Source organism: Pelobates fuscus, chromosome 1 (assembly GCF_036172605.1).
Source record: "Pelobates fuscus isolate aPelFus1 chromosome 1, aPelFus1.pri, whole genome shotgun sequence".
NCBI lineage: Eukaryota > Metazoa > Chordata > Amphibia > Anura > Pelobatidae > Pelobates > Pelobates fuscus.
The window spans coordinates 160,460,238-160,481,522 of record NC_086317.1 but is presented as its reverse complement, the minus strand read 5'-3'; the positions used below and the strand labels follow the sequence as shown (position 1 = coordinate 160,481,522).

The 21,285-nt window shown below is 44.1% G+C and overlaps 1 protein-coding gene across 1 annotated transcript in view; it reads left to right on the top strand.

The window, feature by feature from the left end:
• The window catches only part of CDK18 (cyclin dependent kinase 18), a 179,545-nt gene that overhangs the window by 73,864 nt on the left and 84,396 nt on the right, over window positions 1-21,285 (top strand). The window contains exons 2-4 of the mRNA XM_063451355.1: window positions 1,457-1,596; window positions 7,504-7,637; window positions 13,603-13,731. Of these exons, the coding sequence (XP_063307425.1) occupies window positions 1,473-1,596; window positions 7,504-7,637; window positions 13,603-13,731 (387 nt within the window). The 5' untranslated portion in view covers window positions 1,457-1,472. The remainder of the gene's footprint in view (window positions 1-1,456; window positions 1,597-7,503; window positions 7,638-13,602; window positions 13,732-21,285) is intronic.

The window sequence follows — 21,285 nt, the reverse complement described above, 5'->3', positions numbered from 1 at the left end:
TGCTAAGATTAAAGGATCACTATAGTGTCAGGAAAACAAACTCGTTTTCCTGACACTGTATAAACCTTAGGTCCCCTCCTCCCGTGGCACTGAAGGGGTTAAAACTCCTTCAGCCACTTAATCCAGCGCCTCCCTCGGCGCTGATGACCTCTCCTCCCCCGCCGACGTCAGCTCCCGAGTGGAGTGGAATTTTCGCATCCAGCTTCGCAGAAGCGCCTCTAGCGGCTATCAGGAAGACAGCCACTAGAGGCTGGATTAACCCTGCAATGTAGACATAGCAGTTTCTCTGAAACTGCTATGTTTACATCTGAAGGGTTAAAACCTGGGGGACCTGGCACCCAGACCACTTCATTGAGCTGAAGTGGTCTGGGTGACTATAGTGTCCCTTTAATTAATGTCAAGTTTGATTTTAAAATGCTCAATAGCATCATGTAACTCCTATCACAGACAAGCAAACGTACGGTGAAAAGTTGAAACAAAAATGTTTATAAAAGAGAAATAATTTAACTTTGGTTGAGATCTCTCTACTAAATATGATGCTTTTATGTTGGATTCATAGATCTTTAGATTGTAAGCTTATGGTCTCTCTAGCAAAGTACTCTGTATAAAAGGACGTCAGGGGCTAGATCTCCATTCACAGGGCAGGGCCCTCTTTAACTTTTGTATTGATATGTTTAAATTGTACTGTCTATTTCCCAAACTGTACAGCGCCGCAGAATATAATGTACCAGCAATAATAATAATGATAATAATAATAGAGAAAGAGCACCCATTATAGCGGAGTTATATAAGCAGGCATAAATGGAGCCACATCGTACACAGCGCTACGGAATCTGATGGCGCCATATAAATAGTAAAATAATAATAATGTGTTCTAATCTGAAGAACTAGCAATCTGATTACATGTCTTCAGTTAAATGGTGTCTTGATTTGCAGAAAGGGGATAATGTCGAATCCCCCAATATAGAGAGATAAGACACAGATAAGCTATTGAGCAGATGCATACTCCCACATAACTGTTCCTTACCAAGCCAGCTTGTACTTGCTCCCTCTCTAACACTGGTCCCTTGCTCTCTCTATGATGCTGCTGCTATCTCAAGTTACCTGCAACTTGTCATCTCTCACCTTACTTGTTGTATATACTACACTGCAACATTTCACAGTCTGACTCACTGCTTCTACTCGATGCGGTCTCATTCACTGAGCCTCTGTATAGTCGTAATCCCTGTTCTCCTGACATGCCTTGCTTGAACGTTAACTAAATATCTGTGTCGTGGCAAGACAAGCTTCATTCTGCGGTGTATATACTGTCTGCTCTCCTTGTCATTAAGACTCCTCTCCCTTCTTCCTTTGCACTCAACCCCCATCTCTTTCTCTCTCATACAACCTGTCTCTTCCTCTTATTTCCCTTGTCTCTGCTCTCACACACTGTTCCTCCACTCTCTCGCCCTCCTAGGAGCTAGCCAGTGATCATGAACAAGATGAAAACTTTCAAGAGGCGATTCTCTCTTTCAGTCCCAAGGACGGAGACCATCGAGGAGTCACTGGCAGAATTTACAGAGCAATATAACCAAAGGAACAGCCAGCACACCGAAGGTAAGTGACCTTTTACAGAACGGGAGTCACAAATCAATATAAAACTGCAGGTTAACATGAGCAAGGCATGATAATGCAGTTGGTACGTGTTCATATGCAAGATATTGTACTCTGCAGTGCCTGCATGGGAAGGGTTAATGTTTTTGTTTATAAGTCAATTGAATTGCAAATGATTCTAAGAACATGAAAATAAATCAATTTATAATTAAAATACGGGGCAATGCATTAGCCATCTGTGATTGTCATTTAGATCAGTCTGTTTTTGCATGTCACATTCGTTACCTACTGAAAAAAAGCACTGAATGTTAAAAAACAGTGAACACTCACAGAATCGTGAGCATTTGTGGACAGTAAAATGTCTAGCGCTTGCCATATATACACAACCGATTGATATTATCACTGCGCAAAACTATTTTTGTTGTAAAAGTAAAAGCCACTAGATTAAAATGAACTATCAGATTTTTTTTTATTATAAATAAATCTAAAGGGTTTAATGTGTCATGGCCTCTTACATGCATGTTAGTGCATTTCCTTCATTACCCTTGTTCCATTTGGGAAACCATCATTTTTTTTATTCAACCAAAGTCCATACTAGTAATTGAAAGCTAGTGTGTTTTCACAAATACAGATGTCATACGTAAATATCTGCCATCTGAAAAAAATTAGCTCTGATCTGGTTTCAGGCAATCAGACTTCCCAGATATGTCCGATATGTGGACCTAAAGAGCATGTAAATGTGTCTGTGACCACACAGAGCAACGGTAAGCCAGAAAAGGCTCTGAAAATAGGTATTTAACAATTCTGTGTTCCAAAATAAGGCAAACAAATATTATTTCTTAACAATATAAAAAAATACAAAGGTTTCCCTTTAACATAAAATAAATGTAAAAGCTGGAAACGAGCCACGTCAAATGTTATTTTAATTGGTTTACTTTGCATCCATTGCACATCTACAAATGGGAATACTTACCTAATTTAAACCGCAAAATAGACTTCCAAACTTGGAAAACTTTCTTTAGTACAAAGCAAAGTAAGGAACATTTTTAAATTCTTACAAACAGCATGATGACCTATAAAGTCAGCACCTGTAATTATCCTGTAAATAGCTCTGTGGAACGTAATTTTTTATCTATTAAAATAAAATCATATTTATTTAAAGCAAAACTACAAGCTGTAGTAGTTATGGTTTCAGGAGGGCCCCGGAACCCCCTGTTGTACTAAGTAGTTAACCTGTTTTTGAATGCTTAGACTTCTTACCTGGTGTGCTGTCCACCAAGATCTGCTCCCCACCTCCATTACTAAAGGTAAAGAACCGGATGCTTCTAAGCAGGAACTTCTGTAGGCTCTCCTAAGCTGCAGTGGTTATGGTGCTTGGAGAATTCCTTTTATGATGTACCTTTTTCATGATCAGGAGATCAGCTTTAAAGCAACTGTCAACGTTAAATTGACACTGTAGACACGTTAACGGTTTTATATTATTGAAGAAGTTATAGTGTCTTGCGTCCTTTTATTTAATGTTAAATGAGAGTCCCTATCGCTTCTGTGCTGCTTGGGCTAATGAGGAAGCATTTTCCTGAGCAGCAATGGTTGGCTGTGCCTGGCCAATAGTGTCAGCTGACTGCTTTCAGCCTATAACAACTCCCATTGCTGGTATAATTTGATATGTCTATAAGGAAGTGTGTATAATCTTTGCCTTGTCTATACGTCCAGTAGGAGCCAGACTGTGGGCAGCCATGGACCCTCATACCCTCATAGCCATGGACCATCATGTTAAACTGCTCAAAATGGTTTAACACTGAATTATTATTATGTTATTATTTATATAGCGCCAACAAATTCCTCGGCGCTTTATAGTGGATGGACGAACAAACATGTAGTTGTAACCAGACAAGATGGACACACAGGAACAGAAGTGTTGAGGGCCCTGCTCAATGAGCTTACATGAATGGAGGGACAGTGCCAAAGGACTCCAAGTACTATAACTAATTCAATGAGATGAAATTGCCAACACTGTCTCTTTAAACCAGGGTTGCATTAATCAAAACATAATTATGAATAATCTATGACTATGTGTCATTTTGGGATGAAAATCCACAAAGTAGCTTGATACACACTACTAACATATGTATCTGCAAAATCACAGGAAAGAGTAAGAGGAAAGTGAGCTTATATACGCACATTTTTTATATACTCACAACCCCTTCAATGATAGAAAGGGGGAATATGTGTTAAATTTTTTTCCCCTTTAAATTCACACTGACTCACTAGACGTGTGCCTTCATTAGGTACCTTGTACCTTCATTCCAGACACTTTGAAAATCTATAGAGATAATGTATAAGGAGGAATCATGCTATTAAAAAATAGAAATCTGGATATTCAACAAACCCACATTGAAACCAAATGTGGGGCAGCTCCATTCACTATATTTTAAGTGTGTTAATAATCAAGAAGGCATTGAGTGTACAATCCCCAGTCACTGCCCACTTCCTAGAACCCCTAAAACCAAGAGTCATAAGTTCTATCCTATACTACTTACCCAATGAGTGGCAGAAGCTACATTTAGGTATTATCACAGGAGGTACTACTAGGCATAGGCAACCTTCGGCACTCCAGATGTTTTGGACTACACCTCCCATGATGCTTTGCCAGTATTATGGGTGTAAGAGCATTATGGGGGATGTAGTTCACAACATCTGGAGTGCCGAAGGTTGCCTAGTAACTACACCGCTTGGCTATTAAGGTACTACCCCAATAGGAAGGGAATAGGGGAGGAGGTTAAGAGGGCAGGAAGGGACTGGGAATTTGCTAACTTTCTATGAATAGCCTTCTATAAGGAAGCATATCAGCATTTTGTATTATTACAGAAAATAATATGTTACCTTTAATAGCCATGTTTCTTATACGTTATATACGTTAATACATCTTTTTGTGCTTTTGCTGGCTTACCTATGTATGATAGGCCATCTAGACAAAATCACGACTTTTCTGTAGATTCTGTAGGTTGTAGATTACTTTGAGATAGTACACTAGCTTTTAATTACCTAAGGTTTTTAGTTGTATAAACTTGGCTTGTGACCAAAGAGGAATTAAAGATGGCCGCCACCACAGAGCAAGGATAACCCAGGAAAAGCACAAAAAAGAGGTATTAACTTATACAGTATGTATGCAATACAAAATATTGCACACATAGGTTATGGTATGTAATAAATATTTATATTTTATTTTTATTTATTTTTTTATATTTTTTTTATTACATTTTTCCTTTACCCGTCACCCAGAATGCATTGTCTGATTCAATTTGGGGGTCATACAACTGTCACCTATGGTTATTAGGAGTCCTGAAGACCTCTGCTTAATTATTTTTACTTTTTTTTTTTTTTATTACTGTGTCTAAAGAATGAATATGCATTCAATCACTTAATTGTTTAAGAATTAAAGATTGATTTGACGACGAATTGCTCTGAATAGTATTGCCTGAATGTAGTGAATAAATGTGTTAGACTCTTAGGAATAACTATCCCTATTCCAATAAATAGGGTATTGTGTAACTAATCATACCTGTCAATTAGCCATAATGATTTTTCCCATGTTATCAATCCTTTTAAACTGGTTCCTTTCGTTGGGTTACTTTGCTAGAAGACACATACTGTGCCATGCTGTATTACTGTAATTAAGGGACCTTGCTAATAGATTCAGTGCTGTAACTTCGAGTTCAGCACTCCTTCTTTGTCCCCCGAAGCCCCCAGGACATTCCTTTGTTCACTTCCTTGCATCAAAAGAGGTGAAGAGGGCAGCATGGGCAGATACTGGCAGTGACAGCACCCGATAAATTGGCTTTCACAATGTACAGTGCTGAGAGAACTGAGATACAGATCCTTAATTAGAGAGGGATCTTGCAGGGGGCAGAGCTGTGTAGCGTGGGCGAATGGATAACAAGAGCAAAAAAGCATCAAACACACAGAGGGAGCTGCCAACCAACGGTACTGTCTTAGAAGATGCTCATTATCTGCAGGACGTTTAGGACGGAAAATCCACAAAGCATATTCTTTTATTCTATTAGCGTTCCATTCCCTTTTTCCTATCTAAAATTTTCTGGTCATGTGTTGGCCCCCTTCACTTCTCTTTTTCTATAATGTTTTATTTTGAGCTACTTTTTTTTTTTTTAGCAATGCTTTCTTTCTTACTTATCCTCTACGCCTCTTGTCTCTCTTCCATCCTGACATTCTTTACCTTCTTTGGCTCATATTATGGATATTTTTTGTTTCTTACACTAAGAAAGATGCAGTGGCAGATAGACCTGGGCATCACATATGACACACTTTTATGCTGACCTATAGTCCACTGGGATTTTGCCCAGATCTTCAACCTGAATAATATACATATAAGACATATAGGAAGCTCAACTCCAGTAGGTAATCCCCTGTGTTATAAACATGCACTATTTTTAAAGCAGGGTGCTAGAATGGGTTAAAAACCTTGTTACCATATCAAGATTATACATACAAATAGAAGAAACCCCAGCACACCATTTCATGCAAAAATATTTATTGAATTAGATACAATATATCATGTCATAAGTATACAATCAAAAGGGCAATAAAGATAAAGTGCACAGTATCCACACCTTAATCCACATAAATAAAGTGCAACAAGGTCACCTTCAGAAACTGTATACTGACCTAGGGCTGGAGACAAAAATACCCAAACATTTCGGCCACCGCCTAGATCACAGGAGTCTCAAGCTGAAGAATCCAACCTAATGCGCATGCGTGTTAAGCGCCGCAATTGCATTACAACTATCCTATAGGAAAGCATTGTATCGGTGCTTCCCTATGGGCTTTTAGCTGAAGCTGGATTTCCTTATGCAAAGCGACCAAAAGTCGCCCTGACAGCCCGGAAATGCTGACTATCTGGTAGACAGCCACTAGAGGTGGAGTTAACCCTGCAAGGTAATTATTAGTTTATCAATCATTATAATTGCATAGTTAAACTTACAGGGACAGTGCACCCAGACCACTTCAATGACCTGAAGTGGTCTATGTGCCTAGAGTGTCCCTTTAATATTGTTATTTACTAAAGTGAGAATGGTTACCAATTCAAAATGAATTCAGATTCTAAGGCATACATATATTTAAGTTAAGCCATGCAGAGTTATTAACTAAAGTTAAAATCATTGGAATTCCAAGTGAATTTCAAATATAAAGCCAAGCATCTGTAATTGCACATACATTTTATTTTTTTTGCCAGATTGCATTCAAAATTTACAATCACAAGCTTTTGGTTTATTCTTTTTTTATCTGCTAGCTATGTATCATATGTGTCAAAATTAATTATATAACAAACGGACCTATGGCAAAAGGGTTAAACTCTTAACATTAGAGGTACACTATAGTTACCAGAACAACTACAGCATATTGCATTTGTTCTGGTGAGTATAATCAGTCCCTACATACCTTTTGCAGTAAACACTGTCTTTTCAGAGAAAATGCAGTGTTTACATTACAGCCTAGAGATTCCTCCATTGGCCACTCCTCAAATGGCTGCTAGATGTACTACCTGGGATAGTGCTGCACAGTGAGCAGCACTGCCATTCAGTGCCTCCACCCTCTGCATGCAGACACTGATTGATTCAATGTATCTCTATGAGAAGATGCTGATTGGCCAGGGCGGCATTTGGCACTGCGCGCCTCCTTGCCGATCTCCTGTGGGAAAGCATTGGATTAGCTGAGAACAAATTTAAATGATTTAACAGTTGCTTGAGCTGATGTATTCTCTCCATTCACTTGTAAAATATCAGAAAGACAGATTTATGCACTATTATTAAAAAGTAGTGTGAATCAATAGGCTGAAGTGGATAACATATCTATTGTTTCAACAAATGTTTAATTTGTTCATTTTCTTTTGAGGACTTGGCCATTCACATTTGCAGCTGTCACACCTGAGTCCAGGAAATGCTGCAATTTCTCCAGTAGACGGAGAGGGTCTGTCTCCCACCTCACTGAGTTACCGGAATGCAGCCCACCGTAGACTCTCCATGGAGGTAAGTAATCCTGCAAGAAGAAAACATGAAGTGTCCTACATACCTCCCAACATTTCAAATGGATAGTGATCGACAATTAAATTTTAGGGGTAACAAGGGGTAATAAGAACAACATATCTTATTTACACATATTTCTAAACATACTTATTGAATTGAAAGACACATTCCTGCTGTGAGTATTATTGCTGTGGCGCTCTTTTATACACATCAACAACATGGAGCGCCTAGAAAAGAGAGACATTATGATAGAAAATAAGGGACTGTCTCTCCTAGATAGGGACACTTGGGAAGTATGAAGTGGCAGAGTGATAATTTATTCTTCAGCAAATGTTGTTGGTCTCTGGCTCCCATAAAGACTTGCACATGATGAAAGCTGTACTTGTCTTTGGCTTTATACTTGTGTTGATTGTTTCTGATTGTTTGATGCTGATCTGTTCAGCATTTTATTTCTTTTTATGAAATGAGATAACATCAACAATTTCTTTGCTACGGCAAAAAGATGGTAGTTACAGTTTGGCTAGCCGTGGACAGTAAGCATTTCTCTGTAGCTGGTTATGCATGCCTGAGAGCATCATGGGATAATTACTTCACCCTGGACATGTAAGGGCTGCAGACGTAACCGCGTTACTTACATTTCTTCACCCTGGACATGTAAGGGCTGCAGAGGTAACCGCGTTACTTACATTTCTTCATCCTGGACATGTAAGGGCTGTTGCGTTACTTACCTTGCTTCCTCTCTTATGCCAGTAAACTTCACCTAAGAATGTATGCAGTGGAGAAATAAAGTTACAGTTTCACTTTAAATGCTTGCTGTGCATCCTTACAGAAAAATACATTTATCCATTACACAGAACTGACTTTTTTTTAAGCAAAAAAGGAAACACTGCATTACTACTTAACTATTTAACCCCATGCTTAACTAACATAGCTTTATTTTCGATGTTTGCCAGAACCACTACAGCTTAATGTAGTTGTTATGGTGTCTTTAGCCTGTCCTTACAGTTTTTTCTATGTAAACACTGTCTTTTCTCTATTGGCTGTCACTAAGAGGGCCACTAAAGTGCTTACTATCTCAGAAGTTCTCTGGGTTTAGCTCATTGGCTGACAGCAATCAACTGACAATCTCAGCCTACGAGCTAGCTCTGCATTGCAGGAGCTTCAGATCTTTGTAGGTGGTGAGGGACGCCTGATTTTGCCCAAGTAAGAAGGCATACCATATTAAAATAGTTTGACTACTTACAATTGAGAGGGAGCCCTGCTGTAGTGGTTATGGTGCTCTGAATGTTTCTTTAAAGAATATGGGATCTCATTTTTTGCAAAGAACCCCCTGTAATGTCTGTTGGACCCCACGGCTGTTGGCGGTGGGGAGGAGAAGGGGGGAGATCTACACACCTCATGTTCTTATCTTCTCTCACTTAACTGGTATGCCAGAACCATGTCAAGCTTTTTACAAGATGGTGGGATCGTCTAAAGATTTTGTGCATAAGCAACACGATATTATAAGTAAGAGTTGTCTTTTAAGCAATCTAAATCATTCTTTAACCCTTTAGTGACTAATTTTTTTCCAAGATTCTGTAAGTGACTGATTTATGGTGAAACTAACACATGGCAAAAGTGCCAAAACACATCCAGGGGGGTATCTTTTTGTCCCCCCAAAATGGTGTGGTATCAACTATGTTTTATGGGTGTATGATAGGGGCTCTAAATGTTGCTCATGCTGGCTACAGCAACTCAATGTGAGGCATAAGAATAACTAACAAAGCAAAATTGTGGTTTGTCAGTCCTTACTCTTGTGTGTTTAACAGGATTCGGATGAGCAGGGCAGAATCAAGAGAGTATTGGCAGACTGCTTCATGTCTGCGGCATCCAGAAACACCCTGTTACATGCTAAATTTGGCATGTGCAGGAAATCCCAGTGGATTTTAATGTTGGCATGGTACCAAAGTGGTTGTATTCCTGGCAGAGTGCCAGGGAGGCTATTGCTAGACTGCTTCACTAGTAAGGAGTCCAGCAGTAGTCAAATCTCACCGAAATTGCCGAGACCTGATTGGGGAGCTTGTAAACAGTGGATGTATCCTGCACATTCCACGTACATAAGTGGTGGGGACATATATGATATATTCACCAGCATGAAATTGATAAGGCAAAATTAGAGTCTTATGTTTTCAAATTAATTGAAAAATGTGTTCTGGCTAATTTAGGCTACATAACCACTTGGCGTTCATCATCACAAGACCATTTCACCTCTCATGCCAAACTAGAGTGTAACAAATCAAGTGTACAAATATCCACCTCTAAAGATGGCACACAGAAATGGACAGGGAATTTGCAAAAAAAAGTAGTATATTTGCAAACTGATTAGAAAGATACATTTCGAGGGGGAAATATTAATGTAAAAGGAGTCTGGAAACAAGAATAGGGCATGAACACAGTGAGTAGGGTATAGAAAAATTGCACAGAGCAAAATCCAGCCTGATACCCCAGAGACCCGAACCAAGACATACTGTCCTTTGGTGCGACCACCAACCTTTAATGGTCCTAGCAAACGGATGGGGGGGAATATATATAACCTTTATTATTTTTGTCTTAAAAAAAGGATCCAATCCAATAACATCAATAGAATACATAACCTTTATTATCTTAATAAATAGGAGACAAATCATAAAGTTCCATGTTTTAAGTTTAAAATTAATATCTAGCTTAATGTAGCCCAAACTAAAGGATGTCAGATAAATAGAACTCTAGTATAACCAGTTACATAGATAGTCACTATATCAAATTATATCCTTTACTACTAATATTTTGTATTGATAGCCTTAGGATGCAGTAAGAACAGGGGAGCAAGGGATTTAGGATAGGTGCCCTCGAAGGCACAGAACAGGAATTTATAGATTTATTAGTATATTTCCCCCTCTCCCATCTTCCTTTTTTCTCCTCCTCCCCCTCCCTCTTTAGCTTCTTATTATTTTTTGGTTTTGATTTAGTATTTATTTTAAGCTTTCCCTATTTAGCAGCTCTACCCATCTAGGGAGTCACTTTTTGCTCCAATGTTCGTGGACTTTCTTTTATCTGATATTTAATATTTTGCTATCTCTCTTAGGGTACTAAAGGATATAATTTGATATAGTGACTATCTATGTAACTGGTTATACTAGAGTTCGATTTATCTGACATCCTTTAGTTTGGGCTACATTAAGCTAGATATTAAGTTTAAACTTAAAACATGGAACTTTATGATTTGTCTTATATTTATTAAGATAATAAATGTTATGTATCCTTTTGATGTTATTGGATTGGATCCTTTTTAAAGGCAAAAATAATAAAGGTTATATTTTAACTGCTATCAGGCTGGATTTTGCTCTGTGCCATTTTTCTATAGTATCTTCTCAAAATTCAAATCATCCACTCACACACTAATAATTATGCTATGTCCTCTGTTTCCACACAACATATACGTCATTTAACATATTCATGGATGCACTAGATAATTTAGCAAATAGTCATGTCTGGTTACATACATCCCAAGTTTCCTTATATAGGAGGTCCCTAGTTTTGCCCTTTTTGGGGATTTGAAATGTTGGGAAATATGCTGTTATGGCTTGTATCTTACTTTGCATCATACCCCTTCTCTGATCCCCACCACCCTTCATCCTCATCTCATAACTCAGAGATTATGTGTTCATAATGCTACTAATGCCTATTCATTCTAGTGCAGTTTAATTTGTTTTATTTATTTTTTTATTTAAGACTTCAGTATATCCCAAAGCAATTTGTTTAAAGTGACACTATAGTCACCCAGACCACTTCAGCTCAATGAAGTGGTCTGGGTGCCAGGTCGCCCAGGTTTTAACCCTTCAGATGTAAACATAGCTGTTTCAGAGAAACTGCTATGTTTACATTGCAGGGTTAATCCAACCTGCAGAACGTCCATAGGAAAGCATTGAGAAATGCTTTCCTATGGACTGTTTGAATGTGCATTCCGCTCCACTCAGGAGCCAATGTTGGAGTGGGAGGAGAGGTCACCAGCGCCGAGGGAGCCCGGCGCTGGATTAAGGTAAGTAACTGAAAGGGGTTTTAACCCCTTCAGCGCCAAAGGAGGGAGACCCTGATGGCGGGGGGTCCTAGGGGAAATATAGTGTCAGGAAAACGAGTTTGTTTTCCTGACACTATAGTGATCCTTTAAGTACAGGTTGCAGGTACACAATACATTTTATATCCAACCTACAACTCTGTAATGTCCACTCTTCATATAAATATATATTTTTTTTATTCTTTATTTTTCTTGTGCATGTATAGACAGTTAACATTTCCCTTGCGATGCCACGATAGCATTGGCAAGTTAATTAGAGACATTTGGTTAGACATGGCATACGATTTGACAGCACATTTTATAATAGTATCAGGCTAAAACTGGAAAGGTTGTGTCACAAGATGAGGTACAATTTTAAACAAGAAAAAGCTTCAACATTAATAGTATGTTCTCAGTGTAAAACAGGCTTAGTCGTTTGTGTTACTAAAACATCAGCATGCTTATTTATGTCATTAAAGCATTAACATTACTATTAAGTATGAGTTAGACAAGCTATTCCACTGGTATCTGACACAGATTTTTAAGATGTTTAGGCCTATGCTAGGCAAGTGTGTCATGTCTGAGTCATGTAGCTAGTGCCTGTCAAGTTAGTTGGTGCCACTGGGTATTATGAGTGTAATAGTTTGCAGGCAAATATTCAGTGTAGTCAAACTAGCCTAGCTGTGTTATGGCTGGCCCCTATCAGTTAGACCGCCACACTGGTTTATGTGCCCCCTAGCCAATGCCCACTGAGGGGGAATCCCTGCAGTCCCTGTTATCAGCGTTCGTTATTGAGCCCCCCCACGGTGTCCAAAGGCAGTCCGGTGAGGTCATCGATAGGCTCTGCTTCCACTTCACGGTCTCGTGCTGGAGTGAGGATAGGTTTGTGGTGTGGATAGGGTAGCTCGGGCGCAAGATGTCGGTTCCATGCTTAGGTGAGTGTTTCTTCCGACCCCAGGCTTGTAGAGGGGCCCGCTCTGTAGGTCCACTGCTTTGGGCATTCCTGGGGGTCAAACTCTGTACTCCCCCCGAGCGGGCAGGGGCCCGGAGTGGTGCTGTACGCTGCCTGCATTTGTTTCCACGCTTGTTGATGCTGGAAAGAGCCTGCATCTCTGGTGGCTCTCGGTCCCGGCAGACAGGGCGCCATGTGAGAAGGCTTTTGTGCGTTTGAGTCCCTCCGATTGGGTTCTCGCTGTTTCAGCAGTGCAGCGGGAGGGGTAGGTAGCTGTGGTCTCATGCTGAGGCGATGCCAGAACTCCTGGCAGAGTGCCTCAAACTTGGGGTTAAACGCTTCCCCCCACTGCCGGATCTCGGGGCTTGGTCTGCTGTGCAGGGTATCCACTGCTGCGGCCATCTTGGCTTCACCAAACGGCCTTCAGGGCGTCGTTTGCGTTGCAGTCAGATGGTGGCTCTTGGTTCCCAGTGGGGGCCAGGATAACTCCTGTCGGCCCGGGGGGGGGGAGGGAGACAGGGCTTCTGAAGTGAAGCACCACGTGGAAGGCACTGTCTCGAGAGATCGGCCGCCTCTCGCCGCAGTCAGCGCTCGTCCAGGTAGACCTCTGAGAGGATTACAGTTGCTGCTCGAGATGGAGGTCCGAACCGAGTCAGACAGCTCGTTCCTGGCTTACTTGATTGTCAGTTTGTAGCTTGGGATCCCGTTTAACAGGGATTTCTGCCCAAAACTGCTTGATTTTAGCTCGATATAGCAGGAGCCTGAGAGAAACACGTCCAGTCTTCTCAGGCCCTGCCCCCCTATTACATTTATTTTTATGGCATGTTTTGTCTGTTCTAAAGGTTTTTTTTTTGTGTGTATTTTAAAGCCAGATATGCTTTCTGATATTTTGGTGCCCATATTGTGCTGGTATTTTTAAAGTAATAATTTTTTTTGCTGTGAAGGATGTCAGCAAGAGGCTCTCTCTTCCTATGGATATCCGCCTACCTCCAGAACTCCTAGACAAGCTGCAGATCAATAGTCCAGAGGATGACCAGAAGCCCTTAACCCGACTTTCAAGAAGAGCATCCTTGGTAAGAAACATATTTATTCATTTTGCATCAGATTTTCAAATGATCACAATTTGTTAGAAAAACTTTTCAAATGATTTAGTTACAAAAATTATCGTTCACTTGGTGACTACTGCAGTTAAATCCAGTAGCGGAACTAACATAGAGAGTGCCCGGGTGCAAGAATTGTTTTGCTCCCCTTCCTATTGCAAGGATGGGCAAATGGTAAATACCCATATGTTGTACCACAAACCATTGCCAACTGGGGTTCTACCATTTGCCCATCCTTGCAGGGTTGCATTTAGCACTGAGCAGTGTTTGAATGTTAGCATGTTTTGTATGAAGCATGTGTGATTTATGTACTGTTGCCATTTGTAAGCAGCAGTGTACTTTTGTGTAGTGTTTGCATTTGAATTTAGAGGTGTATTTATATGTAATGTTGGTATTTAACCCCTTTAGGACGGAGTCAATAGTGCACGTTCTGATCAAAACAAAACGTAAACAAAAACTGGAATTTGCGCTATATGTCTGTTCAACCGTAATTCACCTCTTTCATATTACATGCACCCACACTTATTATATATCATTTTGTTCAGGAGAAACAGGGCTTTCATTTCATATCAAATATTTATATATGAAATATAATTTATTATGAATAAAATTTTAAAAAACTGTGAGAAATTTAAAATGTAAAAAAAAAAATTGTAGTTCCGCCTCACATTTTAGCTGTAAATGTCATAATACTGTTGGGTTTTACTGCAAAAAAAATGCACATATTGGAGGGGGCGTGGTCTGCAGCCGAGCGAGCTGGACGTGTCTGGGTAGAGCTCTGCTGCAACCACGGTGCCAATAGCCTACATTAGCAGAGACTGACCTTGGAAACTATGATACCAGGTGGGGGAAATGCGATGGACAAAAGGACTCCCCGAAACCAAAAGAAAAAACCAACGGAGACGGTCTCAGTACCCGAAATGTTCGCGGCCTCTCGCGCCATGAGGTCGAGCACCCAAGATGGCGGACGAGAGGGCCCGGGCACACCCCGTTCGCCCTCGAGCCCAGCGAGCGGAGGAGCTATGGGGTCTGCAGAATCCGACACCAGTCAGATCCTGGCAAAGCTGGCTGAAGTCCGCAGCTACCTGGCTACCGAGATGGTCCGCAACACAGCTGAAGTTAAGGCTGAGATACAGGCTTTAGGGGTGAGAACGGAGACGCTTGAGCGGCGGATGGAGTCCACTGTCGTGGCCCATAACGCCGCAGCTGCCCAAATCAACCACCTAACCTCTCAGCTATCCCTTGCAAGCTATGCAATCGACGATCTTGGGAATCGTTCACGGCGCAACAATATCCGCCTTCGAGGACTGCCGGAGCAGGAGGGGGAAGGATCCCTGAGCGATGTGGTCTTGGGGATTTTTAAACCGCTTCTTCCTAATATCCCCGATCATTTATGGGCATATCGAGCGGGCGCACAGAGCGCTTCGCGCCAAACGGGCGGATGACCGGCGTCCCAGGGATGTACTCATCAGATTCCTTTCCTACCAAACGAAGGAGGCCCTGATGAAGTTCGGCAGAGACCACCCGATTGTCCACAACGGGGCAGATCTTGCTCTTTTCCAGGATTTGACCCCTCTGACTCTACAGCGACGTCGGGACTGGCGCCCTATTACCGAATTGCTGCAGCGGCACTCTATTAAATATGCCTGGGGGCATCCCTTTCGGCTTCTGGCCTTCAGAGATGGACGCACCAAAGTTTTATTTTCAGATGGCGACCCGGAGAGATTCCTGAGTGAGCTGGGGATCCGGACCCCTGAGGACTTCGCGGTTCCGAAGGGGCCAGGGGAGGTCCTGCCTGCCCTCCCCCGAGAATGGTATGCGGCGGCGGATTGAGGTGATTGGGGGTCTCAGCTGTTCACCCCGAGCTGTGGTTTGAGGTCCCAGATGGCAGGGTCTCACGGGTGGGTACATATTGCTTGGGAGGGGGGAAGCTGGATCCCACTTGGCGGGGACTTTCCTTCTTTGATGGGGGCTATGGTAGCCGGGCTCTTGCGTAAGGCTCTAAGGGGCTTTTGGTTCACCCTTGCTGCGGGTGGGATTGTTAATTCTGGGGAGGGTTAGGGTTGCTCGCTATCCCCGCCCGTGGCTCTGTTGCCCGCGATGACTTTCTCAAAGGGGCCCCTTCTATACCCATTGTTCCACCTGACCCGAAGCCGAAAATTGTTTCGATTATTATGGGATATTCGGGGTCTGGGGACTTATATGTACTTTTTTCGTTATGGAAGGGCTGCGGGAATATTGTGGGGCGGCGGGCGGCGGAGGTCATGTGCAGTTATTCCCTTTCCGAATGCTCTGTCATTTTCGGTTATATCCCGAGCTAAACTGATGTGTTGGTGTTTTAGTATGTGAGGGGTTAGTGGCCGGAGGGGATTGGGGCCCTGACAACTGGGATCATATAGACAGCATCCTTGGCTTTATGGGATGCCCCTATTGCAGGTGGGATCGTGGCCTCGGGAGGGGCGGGATTCCACGCTCTCTCTGAAAATGGCCCTGATATTCTTCATATTAGTCTGACGGGGCCCCTTCTCTGCCTTTTACTATAGCATGTTCCCCCGCTCGACTCATGTATTTTTGCTGGGTCTCGGGGGACCGGCGATTGCTGTACATTGTTTTTTTTTAGTATGTTTCTTTGTTAAGAGGGGTTGCGGGATCGTTGGCGGGGCGGCGGGCGGCGGGCACTGTCAAATGTTTTTTGTTCCAAGTGTGTCGGGGCTGGTTGAAGATGCATTTTTGTTTAACTTGAGGCTGTATATGCTAGGCTTATGATGCTGGTGGGGGATGGGGCCGGGGGATCTGATAGTGGATCGTTGTGGTAGTGGGCATTCTCTGATTCGGAGCCCGGCCACGTCTCCAGGAGACTGACTACCTTCCCGGGCACGGTGCTAACCCTCAGTATCTTATCCCTATTATCCTCGTTCCGGGGCCCGTAGACTCGGGGGATGGGGGCCATGGGCCAGTGCCCCGGCTGACGGCCCCGGGGAGGAGGGATTCTTCTTCCGGCCTGAAGTGTATGTGTGTGCTCTATATACTCCTTTTTTGTTTTTTCTTTCTCACGTGATGCCTTCTAATGCCAATCCCTTCGCATGCAGTCCACACTTCCTTATTGATACCTCTGGAGGTGGCCTTAGACCCTGATGGATTCTCCCACCCTCACAGTGGGGGGACCTGAATCGGAAAGTATAACATGTCAATTTCACTTCCGACCTCATGACACTTCACACACAAATTGCTACATGTATACATAATACCATTTTGGATGCATGATCGTAGTCAGGTGGCCACCATCATTTGTATTTGGTAACACTGTATCCCCCCCCCTCTGCTGTTGGTTGTTGCCGGAGCAGGGGGAGGGGGTAGCGGATTTGCCGGCTGCCCCCAGGCACCCTTTTTAGTGCCCCTCCAATGGGGGGCGCGACACTGGGCTACGCCCTGACGCGACCCGAAAGCTTCCCACCCACCGTTTGGTATCTCCCAATTCTAGTTGATTTGTTCTCTGTCTCCAATTTAAATGTGATTGGCACCCTAGGGGTGCCCATCTTGATTGGTCTATGTTCCTACTTCTCTGGGGCCCAATTGGTGCTCTGGAGAGGTTTCAACATATACCCCGTATTGTCCTGGCAATAGGTAAGACCAGGCTACTGTTTTTTTCATTGTTACTCTTTACATTTTCCATTCTCTCACCCTACCCTCCTATCCCTAGTTCGTTCCTTTCTCAACCCCACTTTCCCTCTCTACCGCCCCTGGGAGGGGCAGCCATTGGACCCACTGTGCTTCCTCTAAGTCAAACCAGAGCGGGATTGCCAGATAAGACTAGCGTGACCTTCCACCCATCGTCATGCCGTTAAAGATTTTGTCTTTAAATGTTAAGGGACTTAATGCCCCGAATAAAAGACGTCTCATGTTCCGGGAACTCAAACGCCTCAACCCCGACATAGCGTTCCTACAGGAGACGCATCTCCCACAGAACGCGAAGTTTGCTTTACGAGATCACACGTTTCGGATTGTACACGAGGCTAGGGCCCTAAATAAGAGGAATGGAGTAGCGGTACTTGTACACCATAGGTGCCCTATCCGGATAGGGACCGTGACATCGGATCCGGCGGGCCGATTCTTAGTGCTTTCGGGGAGTTTATACTCCCATACGATCCACCTCCTTAATATATATGCCCCTAACGACCCCTCTGCCGAATTTTGGGACTCCATGGCCCGAACGGTTAATGAGCTGCCGCATGGAATGATTATTGTGGGGGGTGATCTCAACGCCACTCCATGTCCAGCTGTCGACCGGAGCCAGGGGGTGGGTTACCAAGGTCGCATAGGAGGGGGGGACAAGATAAACTGCTTCGCACGTTATCCAGCGCACTGGCCTCCTGGACATCTGGAGGGCTCATCACCCTGACGACCGCGATTATACCTTTTACTCTGCCCCCCATGATACATACTCGAGGATCGACGTATTACTGGTCAACTCCCACCTGGCACCAAAGGTCTCGGACTCCTCGATTGGATCTATTACGTGGTCGGACCATGCTGAGGTCACATTGTCATTAGATAATTTGTGTACTGCGTCTCCGTGGTCTTGGAAATTGAATACCTCCTTGCTACAGGATCCGGCCGTAGTGGAGACTATCCGTATGGAATTGTCCGATTACTTCGACAGGAATGTGGTGCCTGATCTCCGTCCAGCCACGATATGGGCCGCCCATAAAGCGGTAATACGGGGTATATTTATTCGTGAAGCCACTTTAAAGAAAAAACGCAAAATGCAGTTACTGTCGTCTCTCTTAGAGGCTTTGGGCAAAGCTGAGGAGAAGCACAAGACCGCTTCGACCGCTGATACGCTAGCGAATGTACAGGCGCTGCGTTCCTCAGTACGCGAGACGCTTCTGGACGATACAGCCAGAGCTATGGTATGGTCCAAGAGGACATACTACGAAAAGTCCAACAAAATGGACACGCTTCTGGCACGATCACTCCGCCCGAGACAGGGATACTCCCACATCACTAGGATCAAAGACTCCGCTGGTAAGTACCGCACCGACCCCACTGATATCGCAAAGATTTTCTCGGAATACTACTCAGCACTATACAACCACTCCGGGGGGGGCGGCAGCGACCAACAACAACGCGAGACGGAGGACACTAGGATATTCTTGGATCAATTGGCACTGCCAAGGCTTGATCTAGTAGCTACAGCTAACCTGGGAGCGCGAATCACGGCCGATGAAATTGATGCGGCAATCTCCACGCTGAAAGGCAACAAAGCCCCTGGACCGGATGGATTCGACGGCGGCTATTATAAAGTCTTTCGGGAAACTCTTACACCACACATGGAGACGTTGTTTAACGACCTCATGGAGGGGGGGGTTCCGGATAGAGACATGTCGCTGGCCGACATAGTCCTCTTACCGAAACCGGGCAGAGATGACTCGATTCCCGAGAACTTCCGCCCGATCTCGCTGATCAATCATGATTCTAAAATTCTGGCTAAGATCTTAGCGACACGCTTGAACCCCTTCCTCACGCACTTAGTCCATCCGGACCAGGTGGGTTTTATACCCGGCAGACAATTGTATGAGAACACTCGGCGCAATATCGACCTTATTTGGAGGCAAGCAACCAAAGGGATCCCTACCCTGATCCTGTCGCTTGATGCCGAAAAGGCCTTCGATAGAGTTAAGTGGCCCTACTTATTCGAGGTCCTGCGGCACTTTGGCCTACCTGACTCATATATCACGGCAATTCGGGCTCTGTATACGGATGTTCGGGCGAGGGTCCGGATAGCGGGATCAGGGGCACTACCTTTCACATTGGGCAATGGCACCAGACAGGGCTGCCCTTTGTCTCCCCTGCTATTCGCCCTCTCGCTGGAACCCCTCCTACAAAAGGTGCGTAACACGCCCGAAATTCAGGGAATTTCTCTAGGGAATAGGCGATATGTGGTCTCCGCCTTTGCAGACGATGTATTGTTGACTCTGACGTCTCCGAAAGAGTCGATGGATGCTTTGGCGGCGGTTCTGGAATCCTACGGTAGCCTGGCAGGCTATAAGGTGAACCTGCCTAAATCGAGTGCGCTCCCTATTTGTATGTGTGACCCTGAAGTTGCGTACGTAGGGACTGTGCATGATATTCGCATGGAGAAACACCGTCTCAAATACCTAGGGATACACCTGACAGCAGACCCCGCCCAGTTATTCAGGCAAAATTACACTCCCCTGATCCGCACTCTGATATCTGACATGGAAAACTGGCAGGATAAACCGATCTCATGGATCGGTAGGATCCACGCTGTAAAAATGAATGTGCTCCCCAGGATTTTATTTCTGTTTCAGGCCCTTCCGGTCAAGCTGATTAGGTCTGACTTAGGGGCACTGCAACAGGCGGTGGGGAAGTTCATATGGCAGAACAGGAAACACAGGGTCTCCCGTAATGTCTTGTACAGAGCACGGTCGAGGGGGGGCCTGGGATTACCTAACTTCTTTTTCTATTACCTAGCGGCCCAACTCTCGCAAATCGCGTTTTGGCACTCTCCCCCGGATGAGAGAAGATGGGTGGATTTAGAATCGGCTCTTATGGGACCTGATCTCCCTCAGTTCTACATCTGGGTCCCTCGGGACCAGAGACCGATAGCAAAAATTGCTTGCCCGGCCATAGCGAACTCGGTGAAAATATGGGATGCCACATCGGTCAAATATGGGCTATCCCCTCGGGAATCCCCACTGACTCCCTACTTGAGGAATAAAGCCTTCACCCCAGGATTGGATGCCAGGGCGTTCAAAGGGATCGAGAGTACGGGCCTCCAGCGTCTATGCCAACTCTACGAGGGCGGAACACTTCTTAGGTTCGAAGATTTACAAACTAGAGCGGCCCTACGCCCATCGGACTTTTTCCGATACATCCAACTTAGGGACTATGCGCAGACTTCGGCAACTAAATTATGCGCGCTCCAACCACTCACCTTTTTTGAAACCCTATGCCTTAAGGAACAGTTCCCAAGGGGCCTTATCACAAAATTGTACGCACACTTGAGTACCTCCACTTCGGAGTGGGGGGAGCTTACGTATATAGCCCAATGGGAAGCTGACCTTGGCGAAGAGTTGGAAGGGGTGGACTGGCAGGAGATTTGGGAAGCTGCGGCGACCTCCTCTATATGTGTAACTATGCAGGAACAAGCATATAAAACCTTGTTCAGGTGGTACACCACCCCGGTAAAGCTCTGTAGAATGCATAGGCTATCTACGGATGTATGCTGGAGAGGCTGTGGGCAAAAAGGAACCTACTTGCACATGTGGTGGGAATGCCCTGTGGCCCAGACTTTCTGGGGGCAGGTAGCGGGGTTATTGAAAGATATCTTCGGCAGGGAGGTAGGGCTTGACCCATGGGTATTCCTCCTGGCCCGGCCACTGGAGGACTGGACCAGGACTGAACAAAAGTTAGTCCATAGGGTGATTCTGGCGGCAAGGCGGGCCCTTGCGCAGGTTTGGCGTCAACCCTCAGCTCCCTCACTTCGCATGTTGCTGCAGAAAA